The following is a 20,828-nucleotide window of genomic DNA, read 5'->3' as shown; positions in this document are numbered from 1 at the left end:
CACATTAGCACTAAATAGGAGAAAATGTGCAATTGCATATTAAACTGTTAACTTCTGTCATTTTAGAAAGAAAATGATCTTTTTTTTAAAAAAAAAATTATTATGCATTGGTTTACGGGTCTGATTATTTAGATAGGATATATAAAGGAAAAGATCTAAAAAAAAAAAGGTACATAAATGATAAACTTTATATAGGTGATGCAAATTTAAACGAAGGTTTATGATCCTTCGTACTAACATGCACACCCCTTCTCCTATTACCGTTGGATGCTCGCCACATCACCCGTGCGCAAAGACGCGATGCGGCCCATCGGCCTAAGAATAAGAGTCCAGATCCTCTGCGCCCGGCTCCCGTGCGCCCTCTGCGCCCGTCGCTACGCGACAAAAAATCCACGCGCTAAACACGTGCGTTTCTCCGCTCCAGTAATAAAACCCAACTCCAACGCACACATATCGCTTTCTGCTGATCGATCTGTTGACCGATCAGCATTCCAGCAGGAATTTATTAACTTTTTTTAATTTTTTTTTCTTTTTTTTTAAAAATAAAATAATAAATATCCTTTGTAGTCACATGTGTCAGCTCCAACGTCTTCTCCAAGTCATTCACTTTTCCTGATTCTAACTCTGCTTGTTTGCTTGCTTCTTCAAGCTTAAGCAGCTCACTAGAAGAGGACAATAACTCCACTTCAAGGGCCTTTATCCTATTTTTTGAACTCTCAAGTTCAGTGGACAAACCAGTGAATGATTCCTTTACATCAACAAGTTCCTTATGCTTCATATCTGTAGCTTTTAGAGCTTCCTGAAGGGATTCCAGCTGCAAATTATACTTCAGTTCAGCTCCTACGATCTGATCTTTCATCAACTTTTGGTCAAGTTCAAGTTCTTTACAGTGCTTGTTCAATTTCTCTAGCTCTTCATATGCAAGATCAAGCTTGGATTTTATTGAGGTCTTTTCAGTTTCTGAACCATTTAATTTCCCAAGAACAGTGGCAAGTTGAAGCTTAAGTTCGTCAATCTCCTTTACCAGTTTTAGAGAATCTACAGTTGGTTCTGACTTCCCTGCTTCATTGCTTGCAGGGAGTTTGGATTCTTCCAATTCCACCTTGGGTAGGTAAGAGCTTTCTTTTACATCTACCAATAGTTCCTTCTCAACTTTTATGAATTCTCTGTCTGATGCAGACGACTCCTCTTCTTTAGTTTCTTCTTTTGGCAGTAAATCATTGTTGCCATTTGTGAGAATTGTTTTTGCACTTTCCCCTCCCTGCAATTAAATACTCAGTACAGAAAGTGGGCTTTTCATGGAAAAAGTGAAAAGAAAAAAAAAGGTTAGTAATCACATACTTCACTTCATTGAGCTAAGGGAATGAAGTTCACAATTGCTAGGTATGTTACATGTTCTAAACAGATAAATGTGTAACTAACATGGTTGATGCTCTGTGAACATTTGCCATCCAGACTCATGCATCATCCTCTTGCTAGCTTGAGCACACCCCAAAACAAAACCCCTAGAGGCTCATGCCTTTTCAAAAACAGAAGCTTACACCGCTTCATGCTCATTTAATCCAAACCAATGGCATGTAGTGATAAATTTAGCATGATGTTCTCATTCACCTAGGTTGTCCTATATATCGGAAATATAAAACTTGTACATGCACAAACATGATGCCTTCTTAAATTCAGAGGTCCCCATATTCAGTACCTCATTTGAAAATTGGCCCAGCAAAGCCAAGAAAGGGGAGCGATAATTGTATTCACCTATATTGTAGGGATGAACAAAACAAAACAAATGAATTTTGAGGATACAGAGTGTGATAGATTGCAAAAATAAAAGAACTTAATCATTGACTTCTTAGGCTCAACCACTGGCCTAAAATAATTAAGAAAATATTAATCACACATCCAAGCCCTTAAACCTCTCTCATTTCTCCACAACTCCCTATGTGGGATAAAATATGGCATCGTAGCTTAGTAAGCAGTAACTAATTCATACACTAAGCCTGTAAAACCTCTTCATAGTCCAGAACTCTTTGTATGGAACTAAACTAGGTGCCATGCAATAAGCATTTGTGAGATTTTGTGCCTTGCATTTTTGGTTGGGCAAGCAAATTTCAATTATATATGAAATGGATTTCATGGCTTACTGCCTCCTTTATTCCTAAATATTAAATAAATAATTTGGCATGTTCACCAACGATGCTTTGATTGAAAAGGTTGATGAAATGAATATCCGGATGCGTGTCATCATGTTGACAATGCTAGAAATCGAGAGACACTACTTGCTGGAAAAGGGCATGGCCAAGAAACTTAATTCCTTTGAAGAGGCAACCCCCGGTGTCAGAGGTGGTGGTTGCCAGATTATTCATTTCATCAACCTTTTCAATCAAAGCATCGTTGGTGAACATGCCAGATTAAGCTTGAAGAAACAAGCAAACAAGCAGAGTTAGAATCAGGAAAAGTGAAGGACTTGGAGAAGACGTTGGAGCTGACACATGTGACTGTAAAAGATATTTATTATTTTATTTTTAAAAAAAAAGAAAAAAAAAATTAAAAAAAATTAATAAATTCCTGCTGGAATGTTGATCGGTCTTGCTGACCGATCAGCATTCCTACTGATCGGTCTTGCTGACCGATCAGCATTCTTGCTGATCGGTCAACAGACCGATCAGCAGGAAGCGATATGTATGCGTTGGAGCTGGGTTTTATTACTGGAGCGGAAAAACGTACGTGCTTAGCGCGTGGGTTTTTTGTCGCGTAGCGATGGGCGCAGAGGGCGCACGGGAGCCGGGCGCAGAGGATCTGGACTCTAAGAATAAGACGAGCTAGCAGCGGCGTCGTAAGTCGTATCATTTCATCTTCGCTTTCCTCTTCGATCTAAATATGTTGGCCTCTCTTTTTCGCCTCCAATCTCGACTCCTTCCTCCTCCCTTCTCTAATTCCTTCGCATCCTACTTTCCTTCTTTTTCCTCTTCGTGGCGATCGATTTCCTCGGTCGGATCTGCGTCGGAGAGGCACTTCAAGTACGTCATTCTCGGTGGCGGTGTCTCGGCGGTGAGCATTTTATTTTATTTTTTCCCCTCTCGATCTGAGCTCTCTATCTCGTGCGTTTGTGTATAAGTCTTTTCGAAACATTGATCGAGAAACGCTTGTGTTTTTCAATACGAAGTTGCTGTTATTGACTTGTGGGAACCTCAAATCTGTTAGATAGTCATCTAGTTTCGATTAATCTTCCAATTTTTTTTTCTATGGTTAGGGATATGCGGCTCGGGAATTCGCTAAACTCGGTCTTAACCCAGGGGAGCTTGCAATCGTCTCGAAAGAGTCGGTATGGTTTTCTATCAGCCTTTTCCGCCTCCTTCCAATCTATAGCAGCATTGGTTAACTCCAAATTTTAATTACTTATAATGATGCAAAATTCACACCAATTCACTCTCTCGCATCATTTTCTTCTCTCTTCCAAATTTATAGCAAAGTTGGTGATTTTGGATCCTAAATTATGGCCAAAGTTCACGCTTGCATCATTTTCTTGTCTCCTCCAAACTTATAGGAAATTGGCAGATCTTTAATCGCATATAATGAGTCAAAAATTGACACTCGCATCATTTTCTTGTCTCCTCTCGCAACTTCTAGCAACATTGGTTATTTATGATCATTAATTACTTCTAATGAGGCAAAAATGCTCACTTGTATGATTTTCTTTTCTCCCAATTTTAGCAAGGTTTGTTAATTCAAATCTTTATTTACTTCTAGTGAGGTAAATACACACGTGCATTAATTTCTTTTCTCCGCACAACTTGTAGCAACATTGGTTAATTCAGATCCTTAATAACTTATAATTCGGCAAAAATTTGGGCCTGCATCATTTTCTTGTTTCCTCCCAATTTATAGCAATATTGGTTAAGTCAGATCCTTTATTACCTCTAATGAGGCAAAAATCTGCACTTGCATTAGTTCTCAGATCATTTCTTAAATTTTCTAGGGAAGCGGTAGATCTATTACTGATGGGTCTTTGTAAATTATGTAGGTTGCCCCTTATGAACGGCCAGCACTTAGCAAAGGATACCTTTTTCCTCAAGGTATGCCAACTTTTTGAGGAAATAGGCAAATATTTACTGTTTTAATTCTGACTCGAACAGTTTACATTTGATCTATTTGGTTCTATTAGCTTAAATCTAGTCCATGCTATAACTTGAAGATCACTCTTAGATTACTTATATTCAGTTTGATATGGAGCATTAAAAGCACATATATTTTGAAAACCTTGATATGGATATGCACTTGCACTTCAGATTTAAAGAGAAAAGTTGAAATTTAGTCTGATTAATTATTGAAGCCATAATGGCATAAATGATCATCAATTATGTGAACAAAATGACAAGTTTGATTTGTTTATAGAAGACAACAAAGCAACTTATTGTCTAAAAAATTTTTTTAGCCTAAGAACCACATGATGATCACCCAAGAATCTAAAAGTTTATCTCAATTTTATGTTTCATTCATAACTGGAATTTATATTGCATATATACCTTCCATGATGCAAGCTGCATATCTTTGGGTTTACGGAAGAATATTTTTTTTTTAATCTTTGCTCTTAGTATATTTTAAAATCCACCAATTTCATGTTTATAGAACTCGTAGGGTTTTTTTTTTTTTTTCCTTTCCCATGTATATGGTGAATCTATATTGCATTCTAGATGGTTATAAGTAGTGAAATTTTAATTTCTTGTGGTTTCTTTTCTTTGATTTTGGTTATCTATATTTGTGTACAGATGCCGCAAGGCTACCAGGTTTTCATGTCTGTGTTGGCAGTGGGGGAGAAAGATTGCTTCCAGCATGGTATTCTGAGAAAGGTAGCTTGCCACTTGTTATTATTCCCAGTTTGCTTTTAGATGGTAATTACTTACATTTTGAAATAACTACATCTCAGCTTTATTTTCTTATTTACCTATTTATTTTCACAGATCATGAAACACTGTGTAAGCACCAGGTTTCTTGATTGAATTAGTAAAGTTGAGGATAAATTAATTATATTTCACATATAATAGTTACTCGATTCTTTAATCGAGAAGTGACTGTTCTCTATGTTTTAATAATAAGTTCCTTGTTTAAAACTTCTTGACTATTTGTTTTTAATAACCTCAAAGTTAGTTATTGACTTTGTCTCCAGGCATAGAGCTTATGCTTAACACAGAAATTGTAAAGGCAGATCTAGCAAGCAAGACTCTTACCAGTGAAACTGATGTGAACTTCAAGTATGATAATCTAGTCATTGCTACTGGATCTCAAGTAAGTCAAGGAATTATGAATTCTTGCATTATATAGTATTCTCAATCTTCTCTCTTTAGTTGATTAGATTATATTCTCTTTAAACCATTTTATGTGATGTCAATTCCTTATCTTACTTTATGCTGGTGGGTATCTATGTCATCTAGTTCGTGAACCTATCAGATGTTGGTGTTCAAGGTGCAAACGCAAATAATATATTTTACTTAAGGGATATTGATGATGCTGATAAACTTGTTGCTGCAATTCAATCAAAGAAAGGTGGAAAAGCTGTAATTGTTGGAGGTGGATACATTGGTCTGGAACTTGGTGCAGCATTGAAAATCAATAGCTTTGATGTCACTATGGTGTACCCTGATCCTTGGTGCAGTGAGTTACATTGTTATCATAAATTGCTTCAATTGTTAACATTTTGATTCTTTTCCATTTTGAGAAGAATATTCTGTTATGGTGCTTATGGTGTGTTTTATAAGGCAAAATAGAATGGAATGTGAATTGTGGTGCTCATCGTGCACTTTAGAGAATCTGAGCCATGCTGGTAGATTGGGTCTGTCTGGTCATGCTTGATGAGCCTAGTTGGCTATTTGAACTAGGAATTCGAATTGAGTTAGTGATGCCTGTCATTCTTGACTAATTGTGTCATCCTGATTGGACCTAGTGAACCGGATAGGTTTAGATGTACTGAGTTGTCGATCGAACTGACCTTGTTGGATGGATTGACCAAGTCAAGTGTATTGAGAAGACAAGTTATATTGGGTAAGACTAGATATATCAATAGGTCGTATTAAATAGAATAATTAAATAAAGTAAATAGGTAAAACATAAAATAAATTATTCCACTATACAACCAGACAAAAGGATTAGAACGAAGCAATATTCTTCATTTTTTTTTATTTCATTCTATTCTATTATTAATTTATTTCATTGTACTATATAAAGGACATCCTTATGTAGTTATGGTGGTTTTTTTTCCCAAGAATTGGAATATACAAACCCATCGCCTTGTAAGAAAAACTTCATTAACAAATATATCACCTGGTTAGACAGGCTGTTTGTCATAGTCGACAAATTTATCAAATCTTTAATTATTATTTGTAACCTACTGCGCTCATGCAATTTTTTTCTTCTTGTTGCAGTGCCACGGTTATTTACTCCAGAAATCGCTTCTTTTTATGAGGGTTATTATGCAAAAAAAGGGATCAAAATAGTTAAAGGGACAGTAGCTACTGGATTTGATTCCAATTCAATTGGAGATGTAAGCCTTCATGCTTTTTGAGGATTAAAATGCTTATCCATAAGTATATTTTCATTGTGAAGTTGATATTAATCAGGTGACGGCTGTAAGGTTGAAGGATGGACAAATTTTAGAGGCTGACATTGTTGTTGTTGGTGTTGGTGGAAAACCGCTTGTTACACTTTATAAAGGCCAGGTTAACGAGGAGAAAGGCGGAATTAAGGTTAGATCTACCTCTGCTTCATGAATCATTGGTATCAGCATAATTGGAAGGACTATGTCTTTCTTGATTGCATGGAAGTTTTATTTGTAAGTTTATCATTTCTACTTCTCATTATTGGGTACCAATTGTTCATCATTCTAATTTTAAATGCCTTTTTAAGAATATGGATAAACAAAGCAATTAATGAAATTCTAGATATATCTGCTTGTTACTTAATTATCCATCATGATTCACTAATATGGTGTTGAATACAACTTAAATCTAATTATTGAAAAGCTGTACTTTCTTTGTTTAACCTTTTGTATTGCTTACAGACTGATGGTTTCTTCAGGACAAGTATTTCTGATGTCTATGCTGTGGGAGATGTTGCAACGTTTCCTTTGAAGCTCTATGGCGAAGATAGGAGAGTTGAACATGTTGATCATGCAAGGAGATCAGCTGAACACGCTGTAAAGGTGATCTTTCGTGATGAATAAATACTTGTTTCATTGGAATTTATCATTATTTTATTTCTGTCTCATCTCTCACAGGCAATTAAGGCAGCAGAAGAAAGCAGATCAATAGAGGAGTATGACTACCTCCCGTACTTCTATTCTCGTGTGTTTGATTTATCATGGCAATTCTATGGTGACAATGTCGGTGATACCGTGCTGTTCGGAGATAATGATCCTAAATCTGCAAATCCGAAGTTCGGTGCTTACTGGATCAAGGATGGTAAAGTAGTAGGTGCATTTCTCGAATCTGGATCTCCGGAGGAAAACAAATTGATAGCCAAGGTGGCTAAGCTCCAGCCACCCGTGCAGGATCTTGAACAACTCCGAGAGGATGGTCTTACATTTGCAAGTAACGTCTAATTGGTACCTAAGATATGATTTTGGTATTAAATTGCTGAATCACCTTTTATTTATGGTCCTACACACTTTACTCTTTTTATTTCTTGAGCCTGTAATTTTTTGGTTCAGATAATATTTGGTGTACTGGTAACTTCAACCTTTGAATATAAAGGTTCTGCTTCTACAATTTGTTTTGGCAGCTAATTGATAGCCAAACCAATTCCGTGTCAGTTGCCACCAATGTATCGTATCATTCTGATCTCTGACAAACATACAACTCCTCCAAAGTTTGAGCTGAGGCAAGTGTGAGGGTTTCTGCATTTTGGCCTTCAGGATGCGATGAGAAGTGAGGATAAGCTTTCTAAGATGGGGCTTCACAATTGCTGTTGCAGTGAGATGGTTCATGAGGCAAGGCGTCTTCTGGCCTTCCTTGAGCCATAATCAGATGCAGACTCCTTATGACCTTGCGCCACCGATAACAAGATGCAAGGGTAAGCTTCTACATCGTCAAAGGGAGATAGCATGGGATCAGTATAGTTCTGGTTAGTCGGAGTTGATTTGAGCTGCAATGAAATAAAGATTTACTAATTTTGATTATTTCTGAATTTTGTCACTTCTAAGTACCAATTACATGGCATGAACCAACAGAGACATCAAATAATGATCTTTATATCATCATATGTCTGCCGTGAAGCATCAAATGCAGATGACATGACAAGTAGATATTTCAAACACCTGTTTGGATCTTTGATGGAGTGGTGACCCTTGGTGACAGATTCACAAACTCGAGCGCTTGCATTCTTACCTCCACTGGATAATCTGCCACACAACCGATCCTTGGACCGGCTCCGCTGCACCATTTCAAAGAGAGTTGATGCCCCAGCTGGTAAGAACTTGCCTTCTGCTTTGAGTTGATCCTTTCCAATATCGCCTTCTTAGGCACGTCCGGTCTTGGGCTCCGAAGGCCACCAGATAATGTCCTTTTGTATTCAGCATGAGCAGTGCCATCATCAGCTGGCAATTTTGAAGTAGGTTCCTCAGTTGCACTTTTTGTTACTTCGGTAGGCAGAACTAGCTGTGGAGCTTTGGAAATATTGAAAGCATCGATCATCTTCTCAAGCTGTTGTTTCTCATTGTTGTCATACTCTTCATTCGAAGATGATAATATCTGATAATTATCCTTGGTAAGAAAAACACCACTGTTGTGATTAAGGCACTGAAACAACAATTTACCTGAGTTCCATCCAGATGAACCCCATGCTCTTTGAGGAAGCTTAGGAAATAATCGAAGTTTTCTTCGCTCGGCCGGTAATGCCCACTGTATGCCCAAATACGCTGTGATCCAGCCAACCATGAGCAGAAAAAGAGTTGGTAGTAATTAGTGATATTGGGCATAAGATTTACTACATCATTTGTTTCAGGTTCTAACACAACTCTCAACAAAACAAAACTGATGAAACTTTAAGTTTATAATACTTCAAAGGTTTGAGTATACCACCTTGAGGATCCCATTTTCCGCCGTGAATCTTCCAGCAGCCACAGTGGCTCCTCCAGCAAGGAAGCTAGAATGGTGAAAGACTCCTTTTTTCTTCTGAGCAGTTACAATTAGTTAGTAATTGACTACTAAAGACGGGAACAAAATGCACACACCATAGAACACTGTGAATCCCAAGAATTTAATATCCTACCTGACCAGCATACAATTTCCTGGATGTGCTCATCACAAAGATCCATTTTGCTTCTTTATTTCCACCTTGAGTGGTGTCAAGAAGCTCACCAGAAAGTTTGTGCACAATCTTACCATCTACCGGCTCGTACTTGTATTGCTTTCTTTCTTGCTGGCAAAATTCAGTGTTAATATAACATTAGGTCATAGGCGCGATAATGTTAGTGTTCCTCAGGTCAACAATAAGAATTAGCTGCCTCTTGATGATACATTTAGCAATGACAAGTAGTTTTGACAACCTCTTGCATGTTCCCATCATTCAACAACCTAAGTGATAGAAGGAAAGGATCTTACAGGACCAAGATACTTGACACACTGCTTCTTGAGTAATGATCTCGGGCATTCTTTAAGATCCAAATCTTTGCCATCACCAATGTCCAACCTGCATAAATATTGAAACATAGATCAGGTGGTAAAGAGACATTGTTTCACCTCTAACCGGCCTTAGCATATTGATTTGGAGAATGACCTGGCAAGGTTATCGGTTTGAAGTTCCAATTGGCCGCTTAGATAGAACTAACTTATTAAAATAGCACAAACATCTATGTTTATAAATCCATAATTCATTATATAAATTTACGTGCCATAATCTCCTCCATCAAGACCTATATTCCAATTCCTAGTAGTATGTGTGGCCAAATTGTAGTTTATATCAACCCTCTGTTGCATGGTTTAATATTTGCCATGAAAGGAATGAAAAATAATAAAAGGTTAATTACTAGAAATATCTGAACTTTTGATGTTTTAACAAATCTAGCACAAACTTCTTTTATATATATATATATATAACACAACTCTAGCAAACTATCAACTCAACACCTGTGATATTTTTGAAAGAATTTTTAATGAATTAAAATGTCAATATATTACCCATTTAGTCATTAGAGGATAACAATGTATGTTTAATTGAATAATTAATAAAATAATTATTACTGATTAAAGATCTCAAAAACTATATACAGAGTTAAGCTAGCAATATCCTAGATCTGTGATAAAATTAGAAGTTATTTACAAAATTTGTTAGAAATGAAAGATTTTTTTTTTTTTACTTCATTCGGTAAAGCTTATTACTGATTCTGGAATTCATTTATTGTTGGAAGTGCTGATATGGTAAGCTTCTTATGAAAACACCATGAACAATTGAATGAAACAAACATAATTCAACACTAAACCAAACTTAACTAGGATTATATGGCTTAAGTTCTTACCAATAGAAGAAAGGTTGACCAGCTTGGCTTTTACTCCATTCTTCATAGTAGAAGTGCAGGTTATGCCCATATCGATGCCTTGGATCAATCTGCAATTTTATTAAAAAAAAATGAAGGGAAAAAATAATAAAACACCATCAAATATTTCCTTTCTTTTTGAGAGGAAGTCGATCATAGAGTAGTAGGGTCCAAGACAAAAGATGACTTTTTGCTGAACTCTCTAGAAGAAAACAAGAACAATATAACTAATTAAGAGCAACAATAAATGTCTTGTTTTGGTTCTCACAGCTTCGATCCAGTGTTGAAAAGCCAGCTTCAAAGCTTTGTCGTCCTTGGATAATCCTTGTCCAACCTGAGTTTGCATTTGTTTGATCTTTATTTCTAGTAAAATAATCGAAAATTCGATTTGGGGTTGTCGAGAATCTAGCAAGAAGAAGGAAATCGAGGGAGGAAACGGGCCTTGGAAGCGATCGTGCCCATGCGATTCCAGCGCGAGATCGCCGTCTCGTGCTTCCTATGATCGAAGAAGGAGACGGTGCTGTAGTTGAGCCGAGCAAAGTCCAACAGTTGCCACCTCCACAACAATCGAAAGACGAGAGACACTTTTTAGGGTTCATTCCATCGAAAGAGAGAGATCGATCAAGGCGCAACCGTAAATAGAGAGACACTTCTTTTTTTTAAGAGTAAGCGGGTGGTACCAGAGCTCCTCGGCGACGACGGCTGAGTCTGCGAGTCGTCGGCGGGTGCGGTAGCTGCGGTAGACCTTCTGGAGCCTGGTGGCCGCGGCGGACGACTCAGGACTCTCTGAGTCCGCAGAGGACGGGGGGTCTTCGCCGCCGGCGGCCTCCGTCTCCATGAGTGGGCAACGGAATGCGGGATCGGAGAGGGTGAGATCGAGGCGGTGGCCTCGAGCGATCGATCGCTTCGAAATGTGCGAGCGTGAGTTGGAGATGGAAATCGATCGAAATGCTCCAGTGAGTTCGGATGGCACCTCGGAAGAAGTAAGAAATGGTGGCTCGACGGAATCGAGTCAAATAATAGTCCACTATTTTGTGTTAATTTAATATTTAGGCCTCACTTTATTCCTTTTCACCACTCTACTTTACTATATATAGTTTCATTCCAAACTTTATTTTCACCATATATGCTTCTATCATTATTTATTTCCTCTAATTTTTTTGCTACAACTAATTACTATAAAAATCTTACTCATGAAAGGGTTAAAAGGTCAAATGCTTGAATCAATAAAAAAATGTTAATGTTATTGAGAGGGTTATATAATATTTAATGTGATTGTTAATGGAGATTGCATGCGGCATTGTTTGGGAGGAGTGGGAGGGAAGGAGAAAAAAAAAGGGGAGTGGGAGGGAAGGAGAAAAAAAATTTTAAAATTCTATGTGGGGAAGAAGTGAGCTATGAAAAGAAAAAGTAATGAAGGTAAATTTGAATTTTTTTTATTTATGAAATGAAAAAAAATTTATATCTTGATTTGGAGCGTAAGGAAGAGTATGGGGACTAAAAAAATATATGTATTCTAATTTTATTCTTGTTTTATTATATTAATTTCAAAAATTATTGTTTTAGTTATCCTTTATGTTGCAATAAAAAACACTCATATCGTCTAACGCTTATACTTAGTCGATGCCGACACCGACGTTGATTTCGATATCAACACTGATTTTGACGCTAACTTTAACACTGACGTCGACTTCAATGCTAACTTTGACGTCGACGCTGACTTTGACGCCGACGCTGACGTTAACTTTAACAAATGAGCTATAATTGCTTGAATGCGTAAGTCTAAATCAATAAATATATTTAAAATGCACTAGGTTCTTGAACGCGTATGTGTTTAATAAAAATGAGAATAATTTTATAATTTTATATATTTAATCTTCGTTACTCTCATTTTCCTTCCAAACACGGTAATACATGTTATGAACATTCCCTCCCTCCTAAACATGGAGAATATAAACACTTTACTTCCTCTCCCTTTCCCTCCCTTCTCGTTTCATTAATGAACTTTCGCTCATCCATATGATGCGGTGATAAGGGCCCACCAAGTGCAGGTTAAGGACGGAGGTAGTAGATGGCATAGAGATCGCAGTCAAGGCCGACATGGAGATCAAAGTCAAGGCGATCAACACCAGGGAACCAACGGGCTCATCAAAGATGGGTTGAGCGGATGTCTGCGTTAGTGGCCAATCGGGCATGAAATGTCCGATGAGTAAGTGACTTGTTCGAGCAGAACGTCCGTACAACCCAGATCACTACGACAAGAATGTCAGATGCTCATCATAAAGCGGAGGAACATTAAGGCGACTGGAGAGCGTGCCCAGTCGGGCGAAAATAATCTACTGAACCAACTCATTGCAGGGAAGCAGCAGGGGTCTACTCAGCGGGGATCCCCAACTGAGCGGCTTCTCTGCTCGGTCAAGCAGTGTGACCCCTCTCATATCCATTGATATCTCTTTGGGAGATAATGCTGCTGACGATGAGACATAGTTAATAGGAGTATCTTATGATGAAAGTTTCTACTGTCTTATCAGGGATTCGCATATCCTGTTAAAGTATGGTGTCAGAGCCACTTTTCTGGCATGTCCTTTCATAGGACAATTTGGAGAACGTGCTCACATCTTGAGGAGTGTGCACGTCGCCCGTTGGGGTGCTATATAAAGGGGGGGGTCTATGTATAGGCGAAGGTACGCGTTATTCACTATTTTACTGTTGACCCGCTTCCTTTCATTTTTCTAGTAATTGACTTGAGCGTCGGAGAGTCAACGCTAGGAACTCTTTCCCTAGCTTGACACTTACGTTTTTTGTGTTATAAAATGGAGCGAGGTTTACACATGGTCAACCTAAAAACTACATTTCCAGCTAACATTCTTCACGATTTTCGGACATGATTACCATCCAAAGAGTGGTTAAGCAGGATTGATATCAGAATTAAAATATGCAAGATAATAATTATCAAAATGAAATTATATATATATATATATATATATATATATATATATATATATATATATATAATCCAAATAGTGGTTAAGCAGAAATAAAATATGCAAGATAATAATTATCAAAATGAAATTAAACTTGGAGGGTATATATATATATATATATATATATATATATATATATATATATATACCCTTCAAGTTTAATTTCATTTTGATAATTATTATCTTGCATATTTTATTTCTGCTTAACCACTATTTGGATTATATATATATATATATATATATATATATATATATACCCTTCAAGTTTAATTTCATTTTGATAATTATTATCTTGCATATTTTATATATATATATTTGAGAGAGAGAGAGAGAGGCAGGAGGACTAAAGGAATGAGAATAGCCTATTTTGTTTTATTCCTTGAATTTTCTTTAGTGGTGGAGATTAGATGGTGTGGCATTTTTTTGCCCTAGTGATGGTGATAGGGTTTGTGACTTGGGATCATGATTTTGGACTGTTCAAAGTTGGCTACTTCATAAATAGACCATTAGCAATGGTCACCACAACTTGATGATGAATAATAGAAGTCGACACGAAAAGTCTATGATGTACGGTCTCAAAGAAGTTGTTATGAGAAAGTAATATTTACGATACTTAACACATCGTTTTCGAAAGCTTTAATTCACTTTTACACACCCCTTAAACTAGACAATCTATAGGCTCACGATCTAACTCTCTAAACACATTCTCATGATCACATACTTGTGTTAAATCTCCATTAAATTAATTATATATCTACTTATGAGGTAGAAAGTGATCAACTTGCTACAAGAAAGTGACAAAGCGAATAATCTTTTTCAACTTGGAGATATTATCTATAATTAACCTAATAAAATTAATTAATTAATTAGAGCATCTCGAACTTAAAGGAGTTGGCGTCTCTTAGTGGAATGGGAATCCTTTCAAGGTGCTTATTTAGGATGTTCTATTTGAGGTCTTTTCGAATTTGATCTTACTAGAATATTTAATCATGATTAATTGATGAAGAAAGATCATCAAGAGTCAATCTTAAATTTGTATCTTTTTTTCTTCAAAGATCATATCAAATTTAAATATAATTTACAATAATAGAATTTTATTTTTAATTATGCTATGAAATAACTTTTTTTTTAGTAAAATCAACCATAACTATCTTTTTATTTAGATACAACATGTTGGGTTATTGGATGTAAAAGTACTATTTCATAGTTAAGGAAGCGATAAGGTTAAACTTCTCTAATCCATAATATCATACAAATTAAAACTTTTTACCTTTATTATACTTAGTTTGGGATACAATTTTGAGTTAGTTTCCTTGATCCAAAAAATTAAGTTAGGTTAAATTTTAGTCAAGAATTATTCCACCCCCTATAATTGACATATAAGTCCAAAAATTGAACTTTCCAATTTGGAAATATTTGTGCCATTGACTAGTATTGCCTTTCAAATACTTTTAAGTCAATGAATTTGAAGGTTGACTCAGCTCATGAAATTGTTTAAACTAGTCTATAAGAAAATAATCTTGTTTAAATTAATTAAATAACCCCTCAATAATTAAAAAAATCTTCACATTTGTCCAATATCACTTATTTAACCTAATCTAGTACAAAACTATAAATTAATCAAATTATCTTAATTTGACCCTTTATTGTTAATAATTGTAGTCAAAAATTATTTTTAGTAATTCTTTTGTAGGTTGCTTCTTAATAGCACATGTTGACACATAAAGTAGATCATATTCTTGAAAAAAAAATAACTCTAGGGTATAGATTTTGTAGGCTAAAGATAGGTGTTTGAGTTTCTTCTCTAATTATAGTTCTCACATCTCGATCAATGGATTGAATCCGTTTCAAATATCTAGCCATCGACTTGCAATGGCTAGCTATATTTGGCATTCGAGTTAGAGGGAGGAGGAGAGTTTCTCCTTGTTGAAAGGCTATTTTTAGATTCAAAATTTGGCAATCTAAATTCTTCCTCTTCCAAAGTATTAAATAGGCACGAGTTTGAAGAGGAAAGATGAATCCATCAAATAATTCTTCACAAGTTCAAGCAATGGCTCACATGAATATCTTGTTGTTGGTGATATCTTCTCTTCTTTTGGGATCCACAAATGCTCATGGTATAAGTTTTGTACTTTTTCTTTTAATCTTTTATGTAGTTTACATAACCAAAAAATAAAAACAAATATTTATCAACAATTCTTTTTTGAAATCTTTCAGTAAAAAAGTTCAATTTTCTTTTAACATAAAAAATTATTAAAAAATAATTATTTTCTTTATGAAAATTTTATATTCTAAATTTTACTTCTCCACAAAAAAAAAAAAAGACAAATATTTATTATCATAGGTGAATTTTGCCAAACTTCAAATTCTACACTTTATAAAAAAACCTGAAAATATATTTTTTTCATATACTAATAATTTATTTATTAATTTACTTTTTGGCCCTTCAGATTTTATTAAATATGGATACAATGGAGGAAATGGAGCAGATAAATGGGGAAGCTTGAGCTCAGATTTCAGCTTGTGCTCTCAAGGAAAACAACAATCTCCAATCAACATTAACAAAAACACCACCAACTACGACCTTAATTTGAAACAAGCCCCCAGGAATTATGTCCTCACAAAGGCCACCCTCATCAACAATGGCATCAACATTATGGTCTCTCTCCCTTCCAAAACTCACTTTAACATCATCATCCTCTTCCTCCATCAATTTACATCTCATTCTTCACTTGAAATGATCTTCATTTCCTATTATTTTTTCAGCTCAAATACGATCAAGGAGCTGGGAACTTAACTTTGGATGGGAAGAGCTACGCCATGACACAAATGATCTGGCATTCACCAGCCGAACACACTATCGATGGACAAAGGTACGTATTTCCAGAGACGGATCTAAAAAAAATAGATTGGTTTTTTTATAGCCTATAAGTTGGCATCAAAGAAATTGATATGTTGTTTCTGTCCCTGCCTACTTCCAATCGATCAATTTGTTCATAATTTACTGAAATACATGTTTTCAGTTCACCTGATTATCGCTATGTTTCGATAGTTTTCCTGTCGAGCTCCAGTTGATCCACCAGAGCAGCGACAACCATATCGCCGTCGTCGCGATCTTGTATCAATACGGCAGCCCTGACGCTTTCCTCCTTCAGGTAAGTAAGCAAGAACAAATGATTATCGCAGATTGCTTGATCCAAATGCAAAGAGCAAGTAACCACCATGGTGGTGGGCATGGACAGATACAAGACGAGCTGGAGCAATTGGCACGGGACAAGTGCACGGACGACCAAGAGGCCAGGGTTGCGGTCGGGGTCGTCCAAACCAGAGCGCTGGAGCGCCGCTCGCGCAAGTTCTTCCGGTATGTTGGCTCCCTCACCGCCCCTCCCTGCACTGAGGATGTCACATGGATCATCCTCGGCAAGGTGAGGGAGATGACCAAGGAGCAAGCGGCTTCCCTCAAGGCGCCTCTGAGCGCGGACTACCAGAGCAACGCGAGGCCCATCCAGCTGATCAACGGCCGCACCGTCCAGCTCTACGACGAACTGCACAACGTCAAGAAAGCACCTTCGAGCAAGTCCGACTGATGCTGCGGTCATCGTCGATTGATGCACAGCATTTCCAAGTTCGTGTGTTGTTTGTTGCCTGACTGCCTCATCTGAATTTAAAGTTTGTGTTGTTTGTTTATGGCTTGCCAAAGCCTTGCATGTAACATGTTTATTTGATTTGATTTGATTTCTTTTTTTATTTGTATTTGCATGTTAACTTATTAATTTAAACTCACCATAAAATTGCATAATAAACTCAAGATATGAACCGTCCATATATTCCATTGTACACTGATATGATTGATTGTAAGAATAAAGCTTAATAATAAATTATAAAATTATGATAAAATGAGGACCTTACCAAACTTTAACGAAATCAGGAATAAAAGAAAGTTGCCAGGAGAGTACACAAGCTATCTTTGACAATCACATACAACAACAATATGTATCATCAAAATGGATCAGGATCAGGATCAGAACTTATAGAGCAACCAAATTTTAATCCTCAAAATCAACTCATAGGAATCATGTCTAAGTTGAACAGAAAATTGTGCAACAAAATATAACAGTTTTGATTCTTAAATTGTTTTCAACAACCGAAATAAGTAACTTGGATACGCTGGCAGAAAACACATTGCAAGTTGGTAAACAAGTTACAGCCTTCTTCCCCTTCTCCCACCCTTTCTTCGTGTGCTATCGGTCGGAATTGGTGTAACATCCTCTGTAAAACACAAAATGATTCTAGAATAAGTTCGGTTTGCAGATAGGAGAAATGCATTGCAAATACAGTAGGTGAATACACAAGCATTGATCAATAAAAAAAGGAATTGAATCTCTATTGATGAACGTTGTTTGATATTTATTATTGTATCTCAACAATTGTCTGGCATACAATGAAGAAATCATTTCAGTCGACTTGATGTAAATTGCTATTGGAAAAGTTTCACAACGATATTTGATTAGAATAACCTAAACAACCTAATCTAAAGAAAGCTAGGCTCCCCTATATTGCTTCCCTTCAATTTAGACAGAAATCTGAATTTCCCAGGCAATACTTTTGCAAATATATTTTTGATTTTTTTCATGTTCTTAACAAATAAATTTTGAAATTAAGATTCTCTCCCTTTTTCCATCCCTCAAAGGAAACATTGCTCTGCTACTTTCTTTCTCTCTACTTCTTTCCTTCCCATAAAAAACCCAAACAGTCAAAAGATGATCACGTCTAAGGAATCCAAAATATGAGTTGCAAAGCATATTTTTATCACAATTAAAGAACTAGTATGACAAGGTAAGATGATAGATGAAATGTGGATTGTATATATAGATGGTAGATAGTCATTCCAAAGTCCAGGCAAATAGCAAATGCATCTTGTAAAGAACACAATCATTAACAACAAAAGACAGGAAAAACTCAATGTGTTGAGTTGGAAAAGGTGGAAGCAAATGAATACAAAACAAACTGCAACTTACCAATACGTCCAATTTTCATTCCAGCACGAGCAAGTGCCCTAAGAGCAGACTGAGCACCAGGCCCAGGTGTTTTTGTCTTGTTCCCCCCAGTAGCTCGCAGCTTAATATGCAGAGCAGTGATTCCAAGCTCCTAAGAGAAAAAAATTACGAGAATGTTGGTATTAAGCATGAGAGATTAAAACTACAAAAGGCAGACCTTGCATCGTTGTGCAACATCTTGTGCCGCAAGCATAGCTGCATATGGAGATGATTCATCCCGGTCAGCTTTAACCTTCATACCACCTGCAAATATAAAATGACTAAAGTGGTGCTTTCACATGTTAATTACTGAAAGAAATAAACAAGGCTTGACGATGATGAACAAACTGACCAGTACTTTCACACATGGATCTACAAATTATCTATAAAATTAGAAGGGATTGATCCAATGTCCAAAAGGTGGAAGATGAAGAAGGATTATGTAGCAAACCTGTGATACGGACTAAGGTTTCCCTCCCAGAAAGATCAGTAACATGCTGCAGTAATTCAAACAAATATGAAAGCGGAGACAAAAACGATATAGGCACTTCCAACTGCAAAAGAAACTCCTAAATCACATTGTAGAGAAAGATCTTATTGACTTACAATAAAAGTATCATTGAAAGATGCAAAAATGTGGGCAACTCCGAAAACTTGCTCTCCCTCTCGGACTGTTGGCCCAAGTGTCACGTTCTCCTCCTTGGGCTCCCTAGTCTTCTTTCTTCCGGACTGTGGTAATCAATTCAAAAATCATGATATGCAATTAACAAAGCAGACTGTAGCAGCACAGAGTCTCGTCGCATAAAGAAGGCAATATTAATTTTACAAGACGAGATTTTATATCTGACTGATGCAGCAACACGGGTAAAAAACATGCAATTTTAGCAAACTGCTCCTCTAAATAATGACCGCGATTATCAATTTTTGGATATCGCTTTAGGATCATACTCAAATGAGAAAAAAAACACGCACACACAATAAATAAGCCACAAGATGAGTTCTTAGATTTCCAAATACAAAAATAAATAAATAAAAATGTCTTTTTTATTAGATCCAGATAGGGGAAAGCTAGATAACACTACAAGAATCCCTCTTTTTCATAATGTTCGTACATTGAGACCATAGTAAAGCGCTCGCAAGTGAAAAATACCAAAAAACCAGAATTCCACACAAGCACTGAGAAGAATCGCTCAGTTCAAGGGGGGAAAAATACTCATGGGCCTACGATACACCATCAATGAAAGGACAAGAAACGGAATCAATTAGAACAAATGAAGGTTCAACGGTGGAGCACATCGAGCGAAAGCATATCCACGAGATGGCTCATGATCCCTTACCATGGTTGCAGTGGAAGCTGAAGGAGGAGGCTGCGCTAGACTGCTACAACGAAAGAACCCTAATCCTCGCGGCGTAGAGCTTGAGCCGGTTGCTAATATATATAATGGAATGACGCATCCAATTGTACCCCCGATTAATCAACCCGAAACGTTACCCGTTCCGCAGACAGAAAATGGATGGAGCCCAGCTGAAGACTTCCGGTTCCACCAGACTAAACCATGTTACCATCGTTATTTTTCTTTTTATAAGAAATTAAAAATCTTCCTATTTTACTAATTAATTTTGATGAAATCTAAAATAAATTTACGTTAATATTTTTTTTCTATTTACATTAAAAATAATTCCAAGATTTATTAGTAATTTCACAAGCGAAACAATCAGTGATCTAGAGTTCGAGACTCAGCTGCGACATATTATTATGAATTTTTCTCATCATTAATTTTCTCTTGTTGTTTTATATAAAAAAATATAATTCTCTTTAGTCCCACATACAATACTATGATCAAAAAAGCTTCTATAAATATTTTAGGCGTTAAAAAATATACTTTTTTTAGTTTTTTTTACTAAGATAAGTATAATATTAAATTAAATTAATTTTTTTATAGGGAAACCGTAAGGGTGACACTAAAAAATTCAAACAATTCGGATTTCCAAAGACCCAAATAATTCAAATTTTCAAAAGTTAGGTACTTTACCCTAATGCTACTTTATTATTTTAATATTAAAATACTTTAATTAATATAATTTCATTATAAAATGCCAATGTGCTTTCAATGTATTATATTACACACGCGATGCGTATGCACGATCACTAATATCATATTATATGTGTGGAATTTATAAAATTATATTTTTGATAAAATATAAATTTATGCTTATAATTCCATTAAGTATTAAAATTCAACTATCTCAATTCGAGTCATCCCACACAAAGGCTACGTTTGGTAG

At 36.2% G+C, this 20,828-nt stretch overlaps 5 protein-coding genes across 7 annotated transcripts; 2 read left to right on the top strand and 3 right to left on the bottom strand.

The window, feature by feature from the left end:
• Positions 1-556: 556 nt before the first annotated feature.
• LOC121994857 lies at positions 557-2,402 on the bottom strand (the record flags this gene model as incomplete). The annotated part of the gene is made up of 2 exons (XM_042548755.1): positions 2,277-2,402; positions 557-1,261 (listed from the first exon to the last, which is right to left on the bottom strand). Coding segments are annotated over exons 1-2 (831 nt in total), but the record flags the coding sequence as incomplete, so codon positions are not given.
• Positions 2,403-2,829: 427 nt separating this feature from the next.
• On the top strand, positions 2,830-8,764 carry LOC121996459 (monodehydroascorbate reductase 3, cytosolic-like). Of its 3 annotated transcripts, none has more exons than XM_042550442.1 (11): positions 2,830-3,048; positions 3,251-3,322; positions 4,022-4,073; positions 4,767-4,847; positions 5,165-5,283; positions 5,430-5,649; positions 6,417-6,535; positions 6,612-6,737; positions 7,052-7,192; positions 7,268-7,580; positions 7,771-8,764. In XM_042550442.1, the coding sequence occupies exons 1-11, from the start codon at positions 2,878-2,880 to the stop codon at positions 7,776-7,778; spliced, it is 1,422 nt and encodes a 473-aa protein (XP_042406376.1). In that variant the 5' UTR covers positions 2,830-2,877; the 3' UTR covers positions 7,779-8,764. The 3 variants fall into 3 exon arrangements, with proteins under 3 accessions (XP_042406376.1, XP_042406374.1, XP_042406375.1); XM_042550440.1 differs by lacking the exon at positions 7,771-8,764 and adding an exon at positions 7,700-7,757; XM_042550441.1 differs by lacking the exon at positions 7,771-8,764 and adding an exon at positions 7,700-7,757 and having other exon boundaries at positions 7,268-7,614.
• On the bottom strand, positions 8,165-11,511 carry LOC121996460 (IQ domain-containing protein IQM3-like). Its single transcript, XM_042550443.1, has 9 exons — positions 11,203-11,511; positions 10,964-11,078; positions 10,791-10,856; positions 10,505-10,593; positions 9,591-9,678; positions 9,259-9,408; positions 9,069-9,161; positions 8,804-8,905; positions 8,165-8,738 (listed from the first exon to the last, which is right to left on the bottom strand). Exons 1-9 carry the CDS (start codon positions 11,358-11,360, stop codon positions 8,298-8,300), a joined length of 1,302 nt encoding a protein of 433 aa, XP_042406377.1. The 5' UTR covers positions 11,361-11,511; the 3' UTR covers positions 8,165-8,297.
• Positions 11,512-15,556: 4,045 nt separating this feature from the next.
• Positions 15,557-17,155, top strand: LOC121994856 (alpha carbonic anhydrase 1, chloroplastic-like). Its single transcript, XM_042548754.1, has 5 exons — positions 15,557-15,623; positions 15,957-16,165; positions 16,273-16,379; positions 16,559-16,661; positions 16,749-17,155. Exons 1-5 carry the CDS (start codon positions 15,557-15,559, stop codon positions 17,091-17,093), a joined length of 831 nt encoding a protein of 276 aa, XP_042404688.1. The 3' UTR covers positions 17,094-17,155.
• Positions 17,156-17,534: 379 nt separating this feature from the next.
• Positions 17,535-19,984, bottom strand: LOC121996457 (40S ribosomal protein S14). Its single transcript, XM_042550438.1, has 6 exons — positions 19,880-19,984; positions 19,149-19,271; positions 18,994-19,039; positions 18,721-18,806; positions 18,525-18,654; positions 17,535-17,775 (listed from the first exon to the last, which is right to left on the bottom strand). The coding sequence occupies exons 1-6, from the start codon at positions 19,880-19,882 to the stop codon at positions 17,708-17,710; spliced, it is 456 nt and encodes a 151-aa protein (XP_042406372.1). The 5' UTR covers positions 19,883-19,984; the 3' UTR covers positions 17,535-17,707.
• Between the last annotated feature and the right edge of the window lie 844 nt (positions 19,985-20,828).

The sequence above is a fragment of the Zingiber officinale genome, chromosome 6A (assembly GCF_018446385.1).
Source record: "Zingiber officinale cultivar Zhangliang chromosome 6A, Zo_v1.1, whole genome shotgun sequence".
NCBI classification, from domain to species: domain Eukaryota; kingdom Viridiplantae; phylum Streptophyta; class Magnoliopsida; order Zingiberales; family Zingiberaceae; genus Zingiber; species Zingiber officinale.
This window is presented reverse-complemented; position numbering and strand designations above follow the sequence as displayed.